The sequence below is a fragment of the Aquarana catesbeiana genome, linkage group LG03 (assembly GCF_042186555.1).
Source record: "Aquarana catesbeiana isolate 2022-GZ linkage group LG03, ASM4218655v1, whole genome shotgun sequence".
NCBI lineage: Eukaryota > Metazoa > Chordata > Amphibia > Anura > Ranidae > Aquarana > Aquarana catesbeiana.
In genome coordinates, this window is record NC_133326.1 from 331367990 (window position 1) to 331390274 (window position 22285).

At 43.9% G+C, this 22285-nt stretch overlaps 1 protein-coding gene across 1 annotated transcript in view; it reads right to left on the reverse strand.

The window, feature by feature from the left end:
• The window catches only part of GRK6 (G protein-coupled receptor kinase 6), a 114425-nt gene extending 113491 nt beyond the window's left edge, over nucleotides 1-934 (reverse strand). The window contains exon 1 of the mRNA XM_073620517.1: nucleotides 779-934. Within this exon, the coding sequence (XP_073476618.1) occupies nucleotides 779-830 (52 nt within the window). The 5' untranslated portion in view covers nucleotides 831-934. The remainder of the gene's footprint in view (nucleotides 1-778) is intronic.
• Between the last annotated feature and the right edge of the window lie 21351 nt (nucleotides 935-22285).

The window sequence follows — 22285 nt, forward strand, 5'->3', positions numbered from 1 at the left end:
CGATATGTGACTAGCATGCAAAAAAAAAAAAAAAAAAAAAAAAACACGGATGATCTGTCGTCTGTTTTTCAGATCGTGTGTACTGGCCATAAGTCTCAATATTTCGGAATTGAGTTATGTTTTTCTTTACAAAAAAAAAAATAAAAAATAAGCAGACAACAAAACAAAAGAAAAAAAAACAAAAAAACAAAAAAAAACCCACAAAAGAACAATCAAATAAACAAAACCCACAACAATCTTGAATAAACTATACTACCCTAAATACACCCACAAAAACATCCTCTAAAAGAGAAAAAAAAAGAGAGAGAAGGGGAAGAAGTTTTATCCCCCCCCCCCCCCAAGCAAATTTGTCAGAAGCAGCTCCTAGTGAAGAATTGAGTCTCCTCTCTGCAAACTTTGACTGAGATGAATTTGGCCCAAATCACTCTGCTCATCCCTAATAGTGAATCCTTGTGATGTGTCTAATGTGATGTCCCCAGTTCCAGATATAGTGTGATCAAGGAAGAAGATCCAGCAGAACATCTCCCAGCTGACAACTCAGCCATGCAATGACACTCATCATCTGCCATCACATCTGCGCTTTCACCCCCATCAGACTGGTGATCCTGTATGATGATCCTAATATTGCTTTATAAGAATAAGAAATCCTTTGCAGGCAGGCAGGTAGGCACCCATGCTGACATTCCCACTCATACACATACAATAGGAGTCTCGCCTGTCACTTAGTCAGCCTCATAGAAGTTTCCCGAGTCCCCCTCCACCCCCCGCACACACTCACCTTCCCTGGCTTTCAGCAGCACGGTGTTGGCTACTATGTTCTCGAGCTCCATAGGTCCATAGGCCGGGGGCTGCGAGCCTCGGGCGGCCACTCACTCCCTACCAGACTCTCAGCACCCAGCTGCCAATGACAGACCCCACCCACCCGGCCCAATCAACGTTCCGCCGCACCCCCGGACAGAGCGCCGATTGGCTGAAGTTTTCAATGCCACTAACTGCATTTTAGAGTGCGCCGCTCTAATCGCTTTCTCCGCTGTCAGGAGGCTTGCGCGATGATTGGATAGGAATATGAATTGGGCGGGGTTATTGTGAGGTTGGGACGTCAGTCAGCCCTGTCCTAATTTGTTTCCCAACCCCATAGGGGAGGGGCTTCTATGACTGTCTGGACTACTGGTGTCTTCGTGCGAGTGTGGTGACGCCATGTGTTGATTGGCGGAAGTTAGAGCTGTGGGTGAATGGCTGGCACGCTGACTAGACTGTGCACACCGCAAATGATGCGGCTATTACTGTGCGCTGTCTACATAGAATCACAAGAAAGACAGAGAATTCTCCTAGCCTTCTTCTCCATATTAATATTCATTTCTTTTCCGAAAGAGAAGTGAAAGTTGTTTCATTTTCCAGAGAATAAAGGTGAAAGGTGGGGCAGAATGTCCCCATCCCAACACCTATGGGATCATGTCAGACAATTGAAATAAATTGATGTGTTAATTAAAGTTAATTAAAAAAAAAAAAAATTAAATTATTATTAAATTATATATTTCAAATACCTGATTGTCAGTTTTAAATCATCCAATCAAATGCTGTCTGGCACAAGCAAAGTAGGCTATATAAAAGACAGAAGATGCGTCACTAGCGGGCAGAGGAGAGAAGACGGTAGTATAACTTGCCCGCCCTACCCTCCCATTTTTCTTTGTCGTGGCCCTATTATGAGGTCATTTAATCCCTCTCCTCTTTTTGGATTTTTTTGTATGTACGGGATGTTGTTTTTAGTACGTAATGTAATAGCTCGAGCTCATATATAGCTGAGCTATATATATATATATATATTTCTTAGTACATATATGAGAAATAATTTGAAGTTGTTAATAATAAATTTTAATAAATTGATTCATTTATATAAATGTTATTATTAACTATTTGTATATACCTATAATAAAGGGCCACGGCCTATTAAACCACAGGTGCTGCAGTAGTGAGTTTCTTGTATTAATTGTTCTGTCTATGATCCAATAAAAGATTAAATCTAATTGGTCACTGTAGGTAACTAATTTAATGTGGTTGTAAACCCTAAAAAAAAAAAAAAAAATCCAAAAAAAAAAAAACCCTGCAAGACAAAGGCATAATGAGCTAGTATGCATAGCATACTAGCTCATTATGAATTACTTACCTGAGATTGAAGCACTCGCAGCGGTCCTCGTTCACCACTCTGGCGGCTGGCATCGCTTCCGGGGGTTACTTCTGGGTAACGCGGGCGCTGTGATTGGCCCGGAGCCACGATGACGTCACTCCCACGCATGTGCACAGGAGCCGCCGGTAACGGCACAGTACAACTGAAGCAACACCACGTATGTGCTGTCACTTCAGTTTGCTTAAGTGCGCAGGTGCCGGCACATACAAATACAGGGATATCTCCTACACCGTGCAGGTTTAGGAGATATCCAGTGTAGCTACAGGTAAGACTAATTATAGACTTGCCTTAGTAAAAAGTGGTTGTAAAGGGTTTACAACCACTTTAACACCTTCTTTTCTCACTTTGTCTTCTACATTCTTTTTCTGTTACCCTCTGGTTCTATTATATATGCTCTCTAACTCATAACATTAAAGCGTTTGTAAAGGTGTTTTTTTTTTTTTTTTTTTAAATAACAAACATGTTATACTTACCTTCACTGTGCAGCTCGTTCTGCACAGAGTGGCCCCGAACCTGGTCTTCTGGGGTCCCTCGGCGGCTGTTTCAGCTCCTCCCCGCAAGCATTCACCACCTTAATGCGAGCTCCCTCGCACGGTGGTGAGTGCTTGCGGGCGCGCTCCCGTGATACAGCCGGCGGCTATAGCCGCTCGCTGTATCACTCGGCCCTGCCCCCTGGCGCGCCGCGTCATCGGATGTGATTGACAGCAGCGCGAGCCAATGGCTGCGCTGCTTTCAATCCATCCACTGCAGCCAATCAGCGGCCAGGGTGAGCGGAGGAACAGATGTCGGGAACGCGAAGCTGACTTTCGAGGCGTCAGGTAAGTAAAACGGGGGGGCTGGGGGCGGCGGTTCTGTCAGAAGTTTTTTCACCTTAATGCATAGAATGCATTAAGGTGAAAAAATTTTTACCTTTACAACCCCTTTAACCTTTCCCTCTCTTCTGGCATCTTCTGCAACTCTCTAAAACAGTTGTCTCCAAACTGTGGCCCTCTGTTAGTCTTTATCCGGCCCTTGGGACGCTATTCCTTCCACTGATATAAGGTGCTATATTTCTACTGACACTAGAGATGGAGTACTAGTTCTCTCACTAATATTAATGATGGGGCACTAGTCCTCCAAACGACAGGGCACGAATCCTCGCACTCATGGCCGTCTTTAATATTGACTGGACCCTGGGCAAACATTTGCTTCTACCCCCACTTCCATGCAATTTTGCTCCACGTGCTTTGAGACATACAATAAATAGCAGACTCAAAATCAGTTTACTGAATCAGATTAGGCAGTGTTTGCGATTGGTTGCCAGAGGTTAAAGTGTATCATTACTGCTCACTGACTGGCTGCTAGAGGTTACAGCACATGACTTCTGCTTGTTGGTTGGTTGCTAGAGATTACTGTACAATACTGCTCACTGATTGTTTGCTAGAGGTTACTGGACATCTATACCAATTACTAATTGTTTGCTAGATGTTACTGCACATTATTACTGCTCACTGATAGGTTCCTAGAGCTTACTGCATATCCTTACCACTCAATAATTGGTTGCAAGAGGTTAGTGCACAGCATTACTGCTCACTGATTGGTTGCTAAAGGTTACAGCACTTCATCTCCTCACTGTCTCCACACCATAGCCTGGGGAGGCGAGGGGACCCATCAATAGATAGAAAACTCCTAGGACTGTTGGGATTAGTGGCAATTCTGGGGGGTTGATGGGATCAGTGGTGGGGGGATGGGATTAGTTAAGAGGCAGTACACTGTGACAAATTCTGAATCATGTAGAGCAAATCTGGAAATCTTTGGCAAGTATATAGTGGGGGATTCTACCAATGTAATGGGGAATTTACAATGACCACCAATGTGATGGGGGATTTACACTGACCATCAATGTGAGGGGGAATTTACACTGACCATCATGTAACGGGGGATTTTACACCACCCACCAACAGAAAAGAGGGATTTCTACACTGACACCTGCAATAAGAGCATTTACACCAACCACCAGTGTAAGGGGGAATATACAACGACCTCCATGTAAGGGAGAATTTACACTGACAACCATTGTCGGCCACCAATGTTAGGGGGGATTTACACCAACCACCAACGTTAGGGGGGATTTACACTGACCACCAATGTAAAGGGGGATTTACACTGACCACCAGTGTAAGGGCAATTCTGCACTTACCACCAACGTAAAGGGAAATGTGCACTGATCACCAATGTTATGAAAAGTTTACACTGACAACCAATGTAATGGGATATTTTACATCAACAGCTGATTAAAGGGTGCTACCACATGGACCACCAATGTAAGGGAGGATTCGAAACTGACCACAAATGCAGGTTTGGATTTTTTTAACGATTACCAATATAAAGAGGAGTTTCTACACTGGCCACCAATGCTATGGGAATTTACACTGACCATTAATGTATTACACCTGTTCTACAGTTACCCCGAATTGCTTTATTAAATGAAAAAGTTGCTGATGTCTCTGGTTCCACACACCAGTTGATTAACTTTCTGCTATTAGCAGAAACTTATTATAGCCTGCTCCTGGAAGAGCACCTCGGTTCATATTGCTTTGTTCAGGCGTAAGGTCTCCTGGATTAGGCTTAATGAGCACCTTGCAAGAAAGCTTAATGACTTTGTATCTCAGTTTAAAAGGGTACGTGAGCCATGGCTCATTACGTTGATATTGAACTGTAGGAGCTCTCTTTCTAGACCCTGGTTGGGATTCCTGGTTTCGAGATGATAATGCAGGCTCTTCGTTTGAGTTTCCCCCTCTTTATTTAGGTTCTGGTGTTCCAACCAGGTCCCCCCCTTTTATTCCTCTATTTCTACTTCTTCCCTCCTTTATTTTTGAATCTCTCGGTACAAAATTACTTTTGTATTCTGACTTGCTTTAATAATAAAAAAGATTGAAAGTAAAAACTGACAGGGGTTGTATTCCCTCTCCAGTCTATCCAAAACTAAAAAAATAGTTTAGCATTTAGTTAGACTTTAAAAAGACCTTCGCTTAATCCCACCAGTCTTAACAACCTCCTTACTCCCCTTTACCTCCAAACTACTTGAATGCAAGGTCTACAACTGCCTGAGCTACCTACTTACTGAGAATATCCTTCTTGATACCCTTCAGTCTGGATTTCGCCCACAACAATAATCAGAAAGAGCTCTCCTAAAACTCACAAATGATTTACTAATGGCTAAAACCAATGGTCTATTCTGTACTCTTATGCCAGTGGGTTAAACAAAGAAAATAAATCAATTCCCCCATCCACACATTTAGGGTGGATGGGGGAACCCCTCCCGTGGAGCTACTGTATTCTGACAGTGGGGAGACAGCTATAGCCAGTGACACTGATCAAGCAAACATTTTCCAGCAGACTGGTTGCATCGGAGTCGACCGAGAGATCAACTCCTGTGCAACCAGCCTACCCATAGATGGATCGAAATTTCGACAGGTCCATTCTGATTTGGACAAATTTCGATCCATCTATGACCAGCTTTACTCCTGGACCTCTCTGCTGCCTTTGACACAGTTGACCACTCCCTGCTCCTCAAAAAACTCCTCTTCCTTGGTCTCTATGACTGTACTCTTTGTTGGTTCTCATCTTACCTATCCCATCGCACTTACAGTGTCACTTACAAATCTACCTTCTCCCCTCTCCTCTTCCAATCAGGGTCTCTCAAGGTTCTGTTCTTGGACCTCTCCTATTCTCGATCTACACAATCTCTGTGGGTCAGCTGATAGCCTCCCATCACTTTCATTTCTGTTTATACGCTGTCACCAGACAAGCAATCCTATCTTTTTTACCCATCAGCTCACTCTATCAGTCTCCTCACACATCAATAATTTACTGACAGACATATCCGTCTAGATGATACACCACTTCCTCAAACTCAGTCTATCCATAACTGAGCTCATAATATTTCCTCCTCCATGTGGTCCTTCCCTGACCTCTCTGCCAAGATTGATGGCACAACTATTAACCCGTCCCTGTATGGGAGGGTGCTACGTGTAATCCTGGACTCTGAACTTTCCTTTCGGCTCCACGTCCAATCTTTATTCAAATCTTGCCACCTCAACCTCCACAACGTCTCCAAAATATGCCAGTGACACCACAAAGCTTCTAATTCACTCCCTGGTTGTCTCTCACTCTGACTACTGCAATCCCTCCATTGGCCTCCTGCTCACACCAAAAAAAGAAATACTAGAAAACTTACAAAGCCATTCCTAACTCTTTCCACAACTACATACTTAATCTTGTCTCAAAATACCAACTAAATTGTTCCCTTTTTTGTTCCCAAGACCACCTGCTTTCTAGCTCCCACGTCACCTCCTCCCATGCTCACCTCCAGGACTTCTCCCGAGTCTCTCCCAACCTATAAAACTCCCTATCCCAATCTGTCCAACGATCTACTACTCTGTCCCCTTTTAGGCGACCCCTGAAAACCCTTCCTTTCAGAGAAGCCTATTCTGCTCTCACCAAAAAACGATACTTTTATTTTCTTCATTAGCTCATACCCCATAGTTATTACCTTTTGTATCACTTGACCCTCCCTTTTAGATTGTAAGCTCCAATGAACGGGGCCCTCTGATTCCTCCTGTATTGAATTGTACTGGAACTGTATGGTCTCTCCTCATGTTGTAAGGCGCTGCTCAAATTGTTGGCGTTATATAAATCCTGTATAAAAATAATAAATAATAGTCTTTCTTTTCAACATGGCAGCCAGGCGGCACAGCATCTTACATTGGCCGTAAAGCATCACTGGTTGTTATGGTGCTGGCAGCTGGCCTGACCTCACCATGGAAACACATGAAGATGTGCAGTCCCACTTGCTTGCATGCTAGCAACCAATGACATTTTCAATCCTGCACGTTCTGTACATTTATAAATACCTGGTTGATCCAGCCGTTTCTCCTCACTTCGTAATAGCTGTTGGCAACACTATAGCTGACAATTCTCTAGCTGTAGCATTGTCACCCTCAGTGCGCACGCTCCACTAGTCCACTCAGAGGAAGCCATTCACTTCTTTGTTTCCTTAGCAAGCCTCCCCTAGTCATCGCTGTCCCCCCTCTTCGCCCTACACAATCACAGCAGCATCCAGTGGAACTGATCCAGCAGGGATAATTAACCCGAAAACTGTGATATGGGATGTCATAACAAAACTCTGCTTCCACCATTAATTAACAAATGTTAATCAAAGGATTATTCTTTCTACTCAAAACATTTTTTTAGAGTTTTTTTTTATTTAAATTACCTTTTCTTTTTTTTAATCAATGACATCACTGCAACAGCATCAGTTAGCACTGAGGATGGGGGGGCATGGGAAAACTCTTCTTGGAGTAACGTTTTTAGCTCCTCCTCCAGGACCCACAATGCAGGGGGGGGGTTGATTTAGAAAAATCATGTGACCGTGGTATATGATCTTTTCAAAAAGGTATTTGGGGCGCTTTTTTGATGTGTAACATATACATTTCATTTCAATGTATGAAAATGTAAGAAACCAGCGGCCTGGTGGTGACCCCCAGAGGCAGGGAGGGCCAACATAACTCCTCAGGGTGCAGGTAACTAGGCATGGTGGGTGATGAACAAGATAGAAAATTGGCCACCAGTCACTTTTATGCTTAAACAAAGAGAAGTTTATTTCTCACAAACACAAAAATGTGGGAAAAAGGGGATATGGCACAGGACACACTTAGTCAAAATAGTAATGATCATTAGACATGATCCTTAGACAAAAAGGTGAGATAAAGCAGACAGCAGTACAGGAAAAGAGCCTTTAACCACTTACGGACCGCCTGCCGTCATTATACGGCGGCTCTTTGAAGTGGAATATCGTTGTTATGGCAGCGGGCGGTCCGCTTTCAGATAAAAGTGGTCTCAGCGGTGGATTCGCCACAAGATCACTTCTATCGGTGTCCTGCTCCGGTGCCCTCTGCCGCTTACTGGAGCCGCCGGCAGTGACAGAGACGATCGGATACTGTGCCCTGCTTGGCTGGCTGCAGAGTAAAGGGAAGATGACCCCCACCCAGCTCCATACCATTGCAGGGCGGAAGCGACGTCCATAGCTCTTAAAGGGACATTTTTTTTTTTCAAACGAAATTTTATTTAATTAATTTTATTGAATTTTAGTGTAAATATGAGATCTGAAGTCTTTTTGACCCCAGATTTCATATTTAAGAGGTCTTGTCATGCTTTTTTCTATTACAAGGGATGTTTACATTCCTTGTAATAGGAATAACAGTGACACATTTTTTTTTTTTTAAAGACGAGTGTAAAAATAAAAATTAAAATAAATAAATAAAATAAATTCACCTCATGGATCCCCAGTCCTTGAAGAGTCACCTCTGGTACTTACTTCTCTAGAATTCCATCCCTCTCTGAATTGTTTCCGAATATTGAGCAGGCTTTTCTCTGTGAATCCTGAACACCTGGATAGGCCTTGGATAGGCCTAGCAGCTAGGAGAACACCTGGATAGGCCTCAAGCTTCAGGCCTAGCAGCCAGGAACTGTTTCACAAACATCCCACCCAGACCGCAGCCTGGCTGGGGAAGACTACGATCACCTGACTCCTTCCAAATAAATACCTCCTCCCAGCATTCATAGCAGCGAATCTGATTGGCTGAGAAAGGTATGTTTATTCATAACCTGAACTCACTGTAGCTCATTATATTAATGTCAAAGGCAACAGCGCCATCTACTGACAAAAAGAAAAAGCCACAGCTAAACAGGATTTGGAAGAAAGCCATCTGACCACTAAACACTACAAATTAGCCAGGCTGGATACCACCCAGCACAACTAAATTTACCTGTAGTGATAAAAGACAAGGTGCGCCAATCTAAGTGCAGTATCAAATGTAACTTTTAATATATAAATATTAAAAAAAACGGCCAAATGGCTACTCACAAGGATTCAGTAAAAGTAAGGCACATAAAAACATGTAGATGGCCCAGGGACGTAATCTCAGCTGCTCACAGTGTAGGAACCCAAAGATGTTTCTCAGCGCTGGGGAGAATGTAGAAAGTATGGTCGCAGTGTGTAATCCTCGGCTGGTGGAAGCTTTACTGTAGGGAGAACGGAAAGACCCAGGTGTCCGCAAGGTAGAGCCGGCATCTAGTCAGATACTAGAAGCCAGGAAGCGGAAGCAGGAAACAGATGCGGACCAGCATGAAGCGCACCATACACTGAAGTGGGGGCAGTGGAAATGTCGTCTGGACATGTCAGATGACGCGTTTCAATGCATCCGCATTTTCTTCAGATCTAATAGGCTAACGGGGTAGGAATCATTTATATAGAGGGGCTGGAGTCAATCGCTAAGCTACGGCATAAACAGGAAGTACTGGCAGTGTATAAGGGAACCGTTTGAAAACAAATGATAATACAAGTATTGGATAAAAGAAAAAAAGGAAAAGAAAAATTCATACCTATAAGAACAAGAAAGTGGAATGTAAGCTAGTAGAGTTGAAAAATGGGGAAATAATGATAATTAATATAAAAATTAATTAATTGAAAAATTTAAAAAAATAATAAAATAAAAAAAAATAAAAAAATAATAAAAAATATTAAGGAAAACCAGAGAAAAATTAGAAAATATAGAATATAAAATATATAGATAAAAAATATAGATAAAAAAGAAAATAAAGAAAATAAGACAAAAAAGCAATGATGAGAAATATATATATGTGAATATACAGATAAAAGTAAAAATAAAAATGAAAATGAAAATAAAAATGAAAATGAAAATGAAAATGAAAATGAAAATGAAAATAAATATGATAAAAAAGGGAAAAAATGTGGAAGCTAATGAGGGGAGCGTTTTTATTTTTAGTTTTATTTTTACTTTTATCTGTATATTCACATTTTTTTTTCTTTTATCCAATACTTGTATTATCATTTGTTTTCAAACAGTTCCCTTATACACTGCCAGTACTTCCTGTTTATGCCGTCGCTTAGCGACTGACTCCAGCCCCTCTATATAAATGATTCCTACCCCGTTAGCCTATTAGATCTGAAGAAAATGCGGATGCATTGAAATGCGTCATCTGACACATCCAGATGACATTTCCACTGCCCCCACTTGTGTATGGTGCGCTTCACACTGGTCCGCATCTGTTTCCTGCTTCCGGTTCCTGGCTTCTGGTATCTGACTAGATTCCGGCTCTACCTTGCGGACACCTGGGTCTTCCCGTTCTCCCTACAGTAAAGCCTCCACCAGCCGAGGATTACACACTGCGACCATCCTTTCTACATTCTCCCCAGCGCTGAGAAACATCTTTGGGTTCCTACACTGAGCAGCTGAGATTATGTCCCTGGGCCATCTACATGTTTTTATGTGCCTTACTTTTACTGAATCCTTGTGAGTAGCCATTTGGCCGTTTGTTTTTATATTTATATATTAAAAGTTACGTTTGATACTGCACTTAGATTGGCGCACCTTGTCTTTTATCTCCACATTGCCTTCCAGAGTTTTGCTTCTACTCCCAAGGGAGCAGCCGCTGGTGCCTAGTATCACCCTCATTTGAACTTTTTGTTACCATTGGGACTTCATAGTTACAGTATAGCGTATATGTGCCTTATAGTGTTAATACTTATACGCTCACATTTGCCATTCGGACATTCTGGACACTTGGGACATTATTATCATTATTATTTTGATATATTTTTTCTTTTCATGTTTGGTTGATACCTTGCACCATTTTTCCCTTCCTTTAAATTTACCTGTAGCCCTGCTTTGGGACAAGGGTTCTACACATATTTCCTTGGAACTCTGGGTTTAACAACACGTTTAGGATAAATAAGAATAATGCATGTAGGCTCCTAAAGTATTTGACACCTAGGGCTTTTCTATATAAAAAAGTATTTTCTGTTATAATAATGAAATTAAACAAATATTAATAATGGCCAGAAAAGACATACAGTTAGTGAAAATTGTAGTATTCCCGCACATTGGTGGTCTATGGAAAAGTGTTTCCTCACATTGGTGGTCACTGAAGTCTCCAGTTGCTCAGTTGGGATGTATCTGGATGTAGTTTGATTGGCGTTCACTAAAGCCATCATGAAGTCTGAGAACTGAGATCTAAAACCAAACTCCAGTGACGACTAGGGGGACTGTTGGAATACAATGTTAACCACATCAATACTGGACACTTATACACCTTCCTGCCCAGACCAATTTTCAGCTTTCAGTGCTGTCGCACTTTGAATGACAATTGCACGGTCATACAACACTGTACCCAAACAAAATTTTTATCATTCTGTTCCCATAAATAGAGCTTTCTTTTGGTGGTATTTGATCACCTCTGGGATTTTTATTTTTCTGCTAAACAAATAAAAAAATGACTGAAAATTTTGGGAAAAAAAATGTTTTTTTTGTTTCAGTTACAAAACTTTGTAAATAAGTAAGTTTTCTCCTTCACTGATGGGTACTGATGGGGCTGAACTGACGGGCACTGATGGGCACCGATGAGGTGGCACCAATAAGGTGGCACAGATGAGGTGGCATTGATGGGCACTGATGATGGGCACTAACATGTGGCACTGATGGGGCACTAATAGGCGGTGCTGATGGGCACTGATAGGTGGCACTGATATGTGGCACGGATGGGCACTGATATGTGGCACGGATGGGCACTGATAGGCAGCACGGATGGGCACCGATAGGCGGCATGGATGGGCACCAATAGCCAGCAAGGATGGGCATGGATGGGCCCATGATAGGTGGCACTGATGTACTGTAACATATGGTACTGATGGATGCCAATCAGTGCCAAACAATAATGCCTGCCAATCAGTGATGCTCATTGTGGGAACTGATTGGCATCCATTGTGTGCACTTATTGGCATCCCTGGTGGTCTGGAGTGGCATACCTGGTGGTCTGGTGGCATCCCTGGTGGTCCAGTGTGGGCATCCTCGGGGGGGCTGTGCTGATAATCGATCAGCACAGACCCCCCTGTCAGAGGAGCAGCTGATCGGCTCTCCTCTCCTCGCATCTGACAGACGCGAGTGAGGAAAAGCTGATCACCGGCTCTTCCTGTTTACATCGTGATCAGCCGTGATTGGACATGGCTGATCACGTGGTAAAGAGTCTCCATCAGAGACTCTTTCCCTAGATCGAAGTTGTGGTGTGTCAGACTGACACACCGCAACAACGATCGCTGCAGTGCGTGCCCCCGGGGGCCTTATATCCTGAAGACCTCATATGATGTCTGGTCAGGATATTGAAACCACTTTGATGCCGTCATTTTGCTATATGGCGGGCGGCAAGTGGTAATTTGTATTTTATGCAACAACTACATTAATGTCAGTATTCAGTAGATATATATTCTTCAGCCAGTAGATGGCAGTGTTTATAAGTTTGTAGCTGCTCTATGGTAAACTCTATAACTTTTCTCTGTATAATAAAATTTCCTTTTTCTTGTCTGTAGTTAAAGTGGAGTTCCACCCAAAAGTGGAACTTCCACTCATCAGATTCCTCCCCCCCTCCGGTGACACAGTTGGCACCTTTCAGGGGGCAGGGGGGTACAGATACCTGTATATTACAGGTATCTGTACCCACTTCCGGCATAGATAGCCGCAAAATCTGCGGTTATTTACACCATTTCCTGCTCCCTCCCCGCTGCCTGCTGGGAAACACACGGGTCCCAGAGGCAGCAGGGACCATCCGTATTGCGCTGCACTACTCGCGCATGCGCAGTAGGGAACTGGGAAGTGAAGCCGCACGGCTTCACTTCCTGATTCCCTTACCGAAGATGGAGGCGGCAGCACCCGAGGACGGAGAGACGCTTCGGCCTCGGGTGCCGACATCGCGGGCGCCCTGGACAGGTAAGTGTCCATGTTTTAAAAGTCAGCAGCTGCAGTATTTGTAGCTGCTGACTTTTAAAAATTTTTTTTTCGGCGGCGCTCCGCTTTAAACAGCATGTGGAATGTGCACTGTCTGTTCTGTAGGGCTATATATACAGAATTCCTATGTGCCCCTGTGCCTTTAAGGAGGATTGGGCTACCTCCAGGCCCACCTGCCCCTTATCTATCCATTAGAATGCATGTGCTCCCACTGTGGAGACTCTCATACATTTACAAGGGTTAGGACTGCAAGTAATACAGGGTGCCGTAAAGGGGCCTTGCAGCTTACGCATGCGTTTGCAAATGTGTGCTAACTAAACCCCTGTTTTTAACGCATACTGTTGGACAGATTAATTATGTTAATTTGGTTGCTAAGCAGACTGGTTGGTGAGTTTAGCTGAGAATTTTCTCTGGTTTTGTTTTTCATGTGTTGCCCTTCCACTTCTTGCTGTAAAGGCCAGTTATAGGTGGGGGCAGGGGCCATCTGTTTGTTACTGGTGTAAATTTGGTGAGGGGACATACTGGGCACCTTTGCTGCTATTGTGTTATGTGCTGGGTGTCCAATGTGCCCCTGTGCCTTTAAAGCGGGGGTCCACCTACATCAGCTAAAAAAAAACAATATTAAAAGCCAGCAGCTACAAATACTGCAGATGCTGACTTTTAATACATGGCCACTTACCTGCCCCAGGGTCCAGCGATGTCGGCAGGCGACGCCGAGAACCCGCATGGTTCTCGGCAGCTGCCGCCACCATCCTAGGTTAGGGAATCAGGAAGTGAAGCGTTGCGGCTTCACTTCCCGGTTCCCTACTGCGCATGCGCGAGTCGCGCTGCGCGTCCCAAGTGGTCCCTGCTCTCTCCTGGGAGCTGTGTGTTTCCCAGGAGACAGCGCGGAGGGACAGGAAGAGGCATAGACTCCCATGGGAGTCTATGCCGGAAGTGGGTGCAAATACCTGTCTTAGACAGGTATCTGCACCCCCCTCCCCCCTGAAAGGTGCCAAATGTGACACCGGAGGGGGGGAGGGTTCCGAAAAGCGGAAGTTCCATTTTTGTGTGGAACTCCGCTTTAAGGAGGATTGAGCTACCTCCAGGCGTTCATTAATCGGATGACCCTCCCGATCACCTGTTAAACTTTACCCCCATTCATTGAACAATTCATGTATGTTTAAGCCCAGTCTCTCCCCCATACTTCCTTTATTAGCCAGGTAGGTTTGCAATTACTTCTGCTGCACAGCCTGAACGATACACATGCTCTCTATCTCTGCAACTTTAGACATAGAAATCCAGACAGGTGAGCATTTCTGGCCCATTATCTTTGGACGCTCTGAGCACTATCCTCTTTGGGTGACTTCTCCTTACCATTGTGGAGGTCTGTCCCCAAGGGGTGCTATAAATCTGCTTTACATACAATGTCTTTATATTAAGCCAATTCTTGGCACTTTCTGCAAATATACTTATTGCACTATTCTTCCTTTCTATGATAGGTTTGTATCTACAGGTTGTTTTGGCTTAATCCTTGTGAGCATTGATGTGTTGTGCGGTGAGGCAAGCGTTGCTACCTTTCAATACATAGTCTTTGTACTTTGTCTGCTAGACTCGGAATCATATAACACTGAATTGGGTGAGGCCTTCTATGGCCCCCCATATAGAATATCTTATGAGCCTTGAGAACATGTGGTAGAACAGAATAGGAAGATCTCCGCCTCCCCTGTGTCAATTCATCTTGTTGTGTAAAAAGACACGAGTTATGTAAGTATTCTTTGCAATTGTTGATGTTATGCCATGCTTATATAAAAGGGGAGAAGCAGCCACTGTATTCACATATACTACTATATTCATTTATTAGGAATGTTGTATTATTCTGTTTTTTCTTTTGTTAATAGAATAAAAACAGCATACCCCAGTTCAGCCCCTGAAGAAGGAAATAAATAATATACCATTTCTTTGAAACATGTTGGGTATACTGCAAACACATTTTGGTTGACTATAGGTCTAGACCTCATGTGTATGTTTGCTGTTTATATATTATTTCTTTGTGTAATGTACCATTGTTTTTATAGCTATTTCTACTCTTTGTATACTAAGTTTATGTTTATATGTATTTCCAATAAATGTTGTACTTTTTTATACTTTTGTGTGATCTGATTTCACTTCCCATGCCCATATAATCCCTGGGGCATTCCCTTTTTTTTGCACATTTCTATATATGGGATGTGGCATGGGTTTCCAGCTCTGACTCTCTTTAGAGGTTTCTCTTAAACAATTTTCTTGCGAGGCGTTCACTAAACCCATCATGAAGTCTGAGAACTGAGATCTAAAACTAAAAATATATAGAAAGTTCTGCGAGCCTCCTCTACTTATGAATTGCCTAAAATGACACTATAAACCAGCTGCAAGCACGTCTCATAAAGCCATGCAGATAAAAGCAAAAATAAATATATATGCTGTGCTTCCAAATACGAAATAGACTTTACACATTAAGTGTATGCAATAACCTAGGTGCAGATATGCATGTGAAATACTGTACACACAATAATAAATGCAGTCTGTGCTGACTGTAGAAAAGTGACAGTAGTGCAACAAATAAATATAAATTCTTAAAAATCACTATAAAGTGCTGTATCGTGCATCCATGTGATCAATACCGTATTTATCGGCGTATAACACGCACAGGTGTATAACATGCACATTAATTTTAAGAGGGAAGTTTCAGGGAAAAAAAAAAAATTTTAAATAAGGAACTTTGAAGCAAAATAAGGGTCAGTGCCCATCTGCAGTCTCACCATTGCCACCAATGCAGCCCCATCAATGCCCATCTGCAGTCTCACAAGTGCCATCAATGCGACCTCATCAGTCCACATCAATGCAGCAGCCTCACCATTGCCATCAGTGCAGCAGCCTCACCATTGCCATCAGTGCAGCCTGATCGATGCCCATTTGCAGCCTAGAGGGGACAGGGAGGGGGGCGGGACGAGCGCCAAAAGATTATATACAGTGAGAATCTCCTATGATAGACAGAACAGTGGTCCAATGGCAGCCCAGGAGATGGGACTTCCTATTACAGAGGCCGCCAAGTAAACAGGAGATTCTCACTGTATGTAATCTGACAGCGCTCAACCCGCCCCGCTCCCTGTCCCCTCTGATGCATCTAAAATTGAAGTATTGGCGTATAACACGCACGTGCTATTTGCACCCAATTTTTAGGGTAAAAAATTGAGTGTTATACGCCAATAAATACAGTAATTATATCAAAATTAATGTCCATAAAATCATGTAGTGGAACTAATCCACTGAAGAAGGAAATAAATAGAAAGTGCTCCTGTGTGCATATGTGACATCCAATTAAATCAATTCAAAAAAGTGCTTTTAAAGTCCATGCGATTTGAAAACTGCTGTGTAGGCAATCCAAAGCAAGCCGTGGTGATATCACTCAGGTGCTCCCCAACGCGTGTCCCTGTATCGACACGCGTTGGGGAGGGGACAGGACGGACGTACAGCAGGAGATCTGTCAGGAAGGAACCTTAGACCTTCCCAATACCAGTCCGTTTTTTCATGCTGTTTGCTTGATGCAGAGTGGCGCACTGACGCGCCTGGTCTATGCAAGTACCCCATAGGGGGGTTCATGTGATTAATAAAATTGTTTAAACGATATTACACCATCCAGTTCTTTTTTTATCAATCCGAGGTACTGCGCTAACGGGTCCAGGAGCTTGGCTAAATCTATTACCTAGGGGGGAGCACCTGAGTGATATCACCACACCTTGCTTTGGATTGCCTACACAGCAGTTTTCAAATCGCATGGACTTTAAAAGCACTTTTGAATTGATTTAATTAGATGTCACATATGCACAAAGGAGCAATTTCTATTTATTTCTTTAGTGTATTAGGTCCACTACATGATTTTATGGACATTCATTTTGATACAATTACTTATCACATGGATGCACGTTACAGCACTTTATAGTAGTTTTTAAGAATTTATATTTATTTGTTGCACTACTGTCACTTTTCTACAGTCAGCACAGACTGCATTTATTATTGCGTGTATTTTTTTGTATTGCATACACTTAATGTGTAAAATCTATTTCATATTTGGAAGCGCAGCGTATATAATTTATTTTTGAGATCTACTTGATTTGTTGTAGCCGTATTAGTGCAATTGTGACAGAGAAAATTGAGTACTGTCCGTGATACTTTTTTTATTTGCACTAACATACAATTTTTCAGGACAAGCTTTCGGGGTATGTCCCCTTCTTCAAGGTCCAAGCAGTACTGATTCACACATTTTTAAGCAGAATGTTAAAGAAAAAAAGGAAAAAAAAAAAAAAAAAAAAAAAAGAAAACAAAACAAAACACATACAAATCAATGGTAATAAAGATAGCAGCAGAGTTAGTGAGATAAGACAGAGGTAGAGCTAGGAGGGAATGCAAGGGGGGGAAATACTAATCACAGAGCGGTCGTAAAACTTTAGCATAATGTGTAAGGAAACCAATGTCTAAATTCAGGCCATTATTCTTTGTGTCAAAAAGAAGTATCATTCTTAGTTCAAACGTTTTCCTTTCCTGGATAGTTCTGAAATTCCCTTTAAGAACTAAGACATTGAGGTCTTCTATAGTGTGGTCCGATTGTGAGAAATGATGTCCCACAGGTGTGCATAAACTGTCTTCTTTATGTTCTTTGATGGTATGTCTGTGCAAATTCATCCTCACTTGCAACTTCTGTCCTGTTTCACCAACATAAGATCCTTTGCTGCACCTTTTGCATTGGATGAGGTACACAACATTACTTGAGGTACAGCTGTAAGATCCCATGATATAGAAGGTCCCATTTGTGTGTGTAACACTTTTGGATAGATTTATCTGGTTGCATAGTTTGCAGCGTTTTTTATTGCAGGGTTTGCAACCATTATTTTTGACTTCATAATCAGAGTGAAGTTTCCTGCTGATTAGTTTGTGTCTGAGGTTGGGTGGTTGTCTGAAAGCCAATAATGGGGGTTGTTGGAATATTCCTTTCAGAGTTTCATCCTCTGTTATAATGGGTTGTAAATCTTTAATTATCTTTTTGATCCCTTCAAGTGCTGGGTTGTATGTGGTCACTAGAGGTACTCGGTTATTTGTTTTTTTCTCTGTGTATTGGAGGAGATTTTCTCTTCGGGTTTTCAAGGCTGTGTTTATGCTGTTGTTTATGGTTTTGTCTTTGTAACCTTTCTTATGGAAGGAGTCTGCCAGTGTTCTGAGATGTTTATCTCTGTCTTCTGGGTCTGAACAAATTCGGTGGTATCTGATGGCCTGGCTGTGTATGATGGCCCGTTTGGTGTGTTGGGGGTGAAAACTGGAACTATGAAGATAGCTGCATCGGTCAGTCGGTTTTTTGTATATTGACGTGTGTGGCTTGTCATCCCTGATGTATACTGTAGTGTCCAGGAAGTTGACATGTGTGTTCGAATAGTCCATTTTTAGTTTGATAGATGGGTGAAAAGTGTTGATCAATGAAAAGAATTGGTTTAGATTTTCTTCACCTTCAGTCCATATCATGAATATATCATCAATATAGCGATAATATCTGTATGGCTTTTGTTGTATGCTGTTCAGAAATTTGTCCTCCAGGTCAGCCATAAATAAATTTGCATATTGGGGTGCCATTTTGCTTCCCATAGCAGTACCTATACACTGGAGATAGATGTCATTATTGAAAGTGAAGTAGTTGTGTGTAAGAATGAATTCAATGAGCCGTGTCACATCCTCAGCAGTGTATTTGTGGTCTGGTGAGGATGATAAGAATCTGTGACATGCCGCCAACCCATCCTTGTGAGGGATGTTACTGTACAGAGATTCTACATCCATAGTGACTAGAAGAGTATTAGGTGGTAATTGTTGTATATTGTTAAGCTTGTTCAGAAAATCAGTGGTGTCTTGCAGGAAACTTGCAGTGTTCATGACTAAAGGTTTTAACATGTTTTCTACAAGGCCTGAGATATGTTCAGTAAGTGTATTCATACCTGTTATAATGGGTCTGCCTGGATTTCCTGGCTTGTGGATCTTGGGCAGCATGTAGAAGTCTCCCATTTCTGGATTATCCGGAATTGCATTGATGAGTTCTGAATGTAGGTGGCTTGGCATTGTCGCTCTTTTTGAGATCTAAAACCAAACTCCACTGACGACTAGGGGGACTGTTGGAATACAATATTAATTTGTATTTTATGCAACAGCTACATCAATGTCAGTATTCAGTAGAGATATATTCTTCAGCCAGTAGATGGCAGTGTTTATAAGTTTGTAGCTGCTCTATGGTAAACTCTATAACTTTTCTCTGTATAATAAAATTTCCTGTTTCTTGTCTGTGGTTAAACAGCAAAGCCCATGTGCACTGTGCACTGTCTGTTCTGTAGGGCTATATATACATAATTCCTATGTGCCCCTGTGCTTTTAAGCAGGATTGGGCTACCTCCAGGCCCACCTGCCCCTTATCTATCTATTGGAAAGCATGTGATTCCACTGTGGAGACTCTCATACATTTACAAGGGTTAGGACTGCAAGTAATAGAGGGTGCCGTTAAGGGGCCTTGCAGCTTACATGTGCGTTTGCAAATGTGTGTTAACTAAACCCATGTTTTTAATGCATACTGGGCAATATGGCATATTGGACAAGTTAATTTGGTTGGTAAGCAGACTGGTTGGTGAGTTGAGCTGGGAATTTTCTCTGGTTTTGCCTTTCATGCATTGCTCTTTTGTGTGCTCCTTGCTGGGAATGCCAGTTATAGGTGGGTGCGGGGGCCATCTGTTTGTTACCTATATACGGAATTTCTAACAGCATAGTTGCCAACATTGTAAAAAAAAAAATGTGGGACACTTTTGTGGCTGTAGGCGGAGCCGTTCAATAATTAGGGGGTGGGGCATTCGTTTGTAGGCGTGTCTTAGGAAAAATATACAAGTGTTCGCCGAAAATGGGCGTGGTTTACGCGTCATGGTGGGCATGGCTTAAATGGGCGTGGCTCAAGAGGGTGTGGTTAGAGTCTGAGATGAATGAGGGATGGAGAGGGGGAGAGGGAAATGGTTGTTATGGTGTCAGGATGATTGAAGTGCATTATTTCTATTATTACATTGTAATATAAAATGAAATCATTCAACTCACCATAATGCAGAATCAGTGGGAGCCCCGAGTGTGTCACTAGCCACGTCGCCTGCCACCAGCCGTCCGTCCTTGCGTCAGATGTCCCAGCAGAGTCCGTCCTTGCATCAGGTGTCCCCAGCAGAGCCCCCCCTCACACCAGGAGTCCCCAGTGGAGCCCCCCCTCACACCAGGAGTCCCCAGCGGAGCCCCCCTCACATCAGGTGTCCCCGGCAGAGCCCCTCCTCACATCAGGTGTCCCCGGCGGAGCCCCCCCTCACATCAGGTGTCCCCAGCGGAGCCCCCCTCACATCAGGTGTCCCCGACAGAGCCCCCCCTCACATCAGGTGTCCCCGGCGGAGCCCCCCCTCACATCAGGTGTCCCCGGCGGAGCCCCCCTCACATCGGGTGTCCCTGGCGGAGCCCCCCCTCACATCGGGTGTCCCCGGCAGAGCCCCCCCTCACATCAGGTGTCCCCAGCAGAGCCCCCTCTCACATCGAGTGTCCCCGGCAGAGCCCCCCTCACATCGGGTGTCCCCAGCAGAGCCCCCCTCACATCGGGTGTCCCTGGCAGAGCCCCCCCTCACATCAGGTGTCCCCGGCAGAGCCCCCCTCACATCAGGTGTCCCCGGCAGAGCCCCCCCTCACATCAGGTATCCCTGGCGGAGCCCCCCCTCACATCAGGTGTCCCTGGCGGAGCCCCCCTCACATCAGGTGTCCCTGGCGGAGCCCCCCTCACATCAGGTGTCCCTGGCGGAGCCCCCCCTCACATCAGGTGTCCCTGGCAGAGCCCCCCCTCACATCAGGTGTCCCTGGCAGAGCCCCCCTCACATCAGGTGTCCCTGGCAGAGCCCCCCCCTCACATCAGGTGTCCCTGGCAGAGCCCCCCTCACATCCGGTGTCCCTGGCGGAGCCCCCCCTCACATCAGGTGTCCCTGGCAGAGCCCCCCTCACATCAGGTGTCCCTGGCAGAGCCCCCTTACAAATTCCCACAGCGGTGCGCCCCCCCTCCCCTACCTCAGAGGTGTCCGCCGGTGTCACTCTTGTGAAATACCGCATGGCAAAACCCCCGCCCCTTTCCATAACAGATTGGCAGCGGGGCGGAGGTAGGCGGGGTGGAGGGTGGGCGGCGACGGAGGAGCTCCGTCTAGCCCCCCCCAGCCGTCTTCCTGAGCTTCTTCAAGATGGCGGCCGGCGGAGACAATGTCTCCGCCGGCCGCAGACCTCTAGCGGCGGCGGGCGGCGAAAATCAAAAAACGGATTTTTCGGGACATTTCCCGGGACGCCAAAAATTCGGGAATGGGGTGTAAGTCCCGGGAATGTCCCGGGAAATCCGGGACAGTTGGCAACTATGTAACAGGTTATGGGCCCAGGCATAGCCCAGAGAAAAGCTGAGAACCCAGTCATAGCCAGCTACAGCAAATAAGTGCAAGATACAGCAACAAAAAGAAGATTGCAAAATAATAAAAGAAAATGGCCAGTAACACAACTTCAACAAAGCTTTCATATGCAAATCTGACAAACCAGAACTACCAATCTTGCAAAATTCAAGATGAAAATGCTGCTAATAAGATAAAGTACGTGGAAATGTATAAATGAAGTCAGGCCAGAACACCCTTCAGATGAGTGGATAGAGAAAGATAAAACAGCTCAGAGCACAGTCTCTCTTTGCATAGAAGATGATCAAATCATACGTATATGTAAGTGTGAAACTGCTAAAGAAATATGGGAAGGATTACAAAAGTGATAAATTGTATTTGATTAGAAAGCTATACCAAAGCAAGCTGATAAAAGGCCAGGATATGCAGGATTACATAAAGCACACCTTGGAAATGGTTGAATGCTTGATGCTGTGTACACATGACCGGACTTTTGAAGGACTGAATCACGTTGGACTTTGACGGACTTTGACGGACTTTTCAACAGACTTCCGTCGAATCGGACTTGTCTACACACAATCACACCAAAGTCCGACGGATTCGACCGTGATGACGTACGACCGGACTAGAATAAGGAAGTTCATAGCCAGTAGCCAATAGCTGCCCTAGCGCCAGTTTTCGTCCGTCGGACTAGCATACAGACCAACTGATTTTTCGACCGGACTCGAGTCCGTCGGAAAGATTTGAAACATGTTCTAAATCTAAAGTCCGTCACA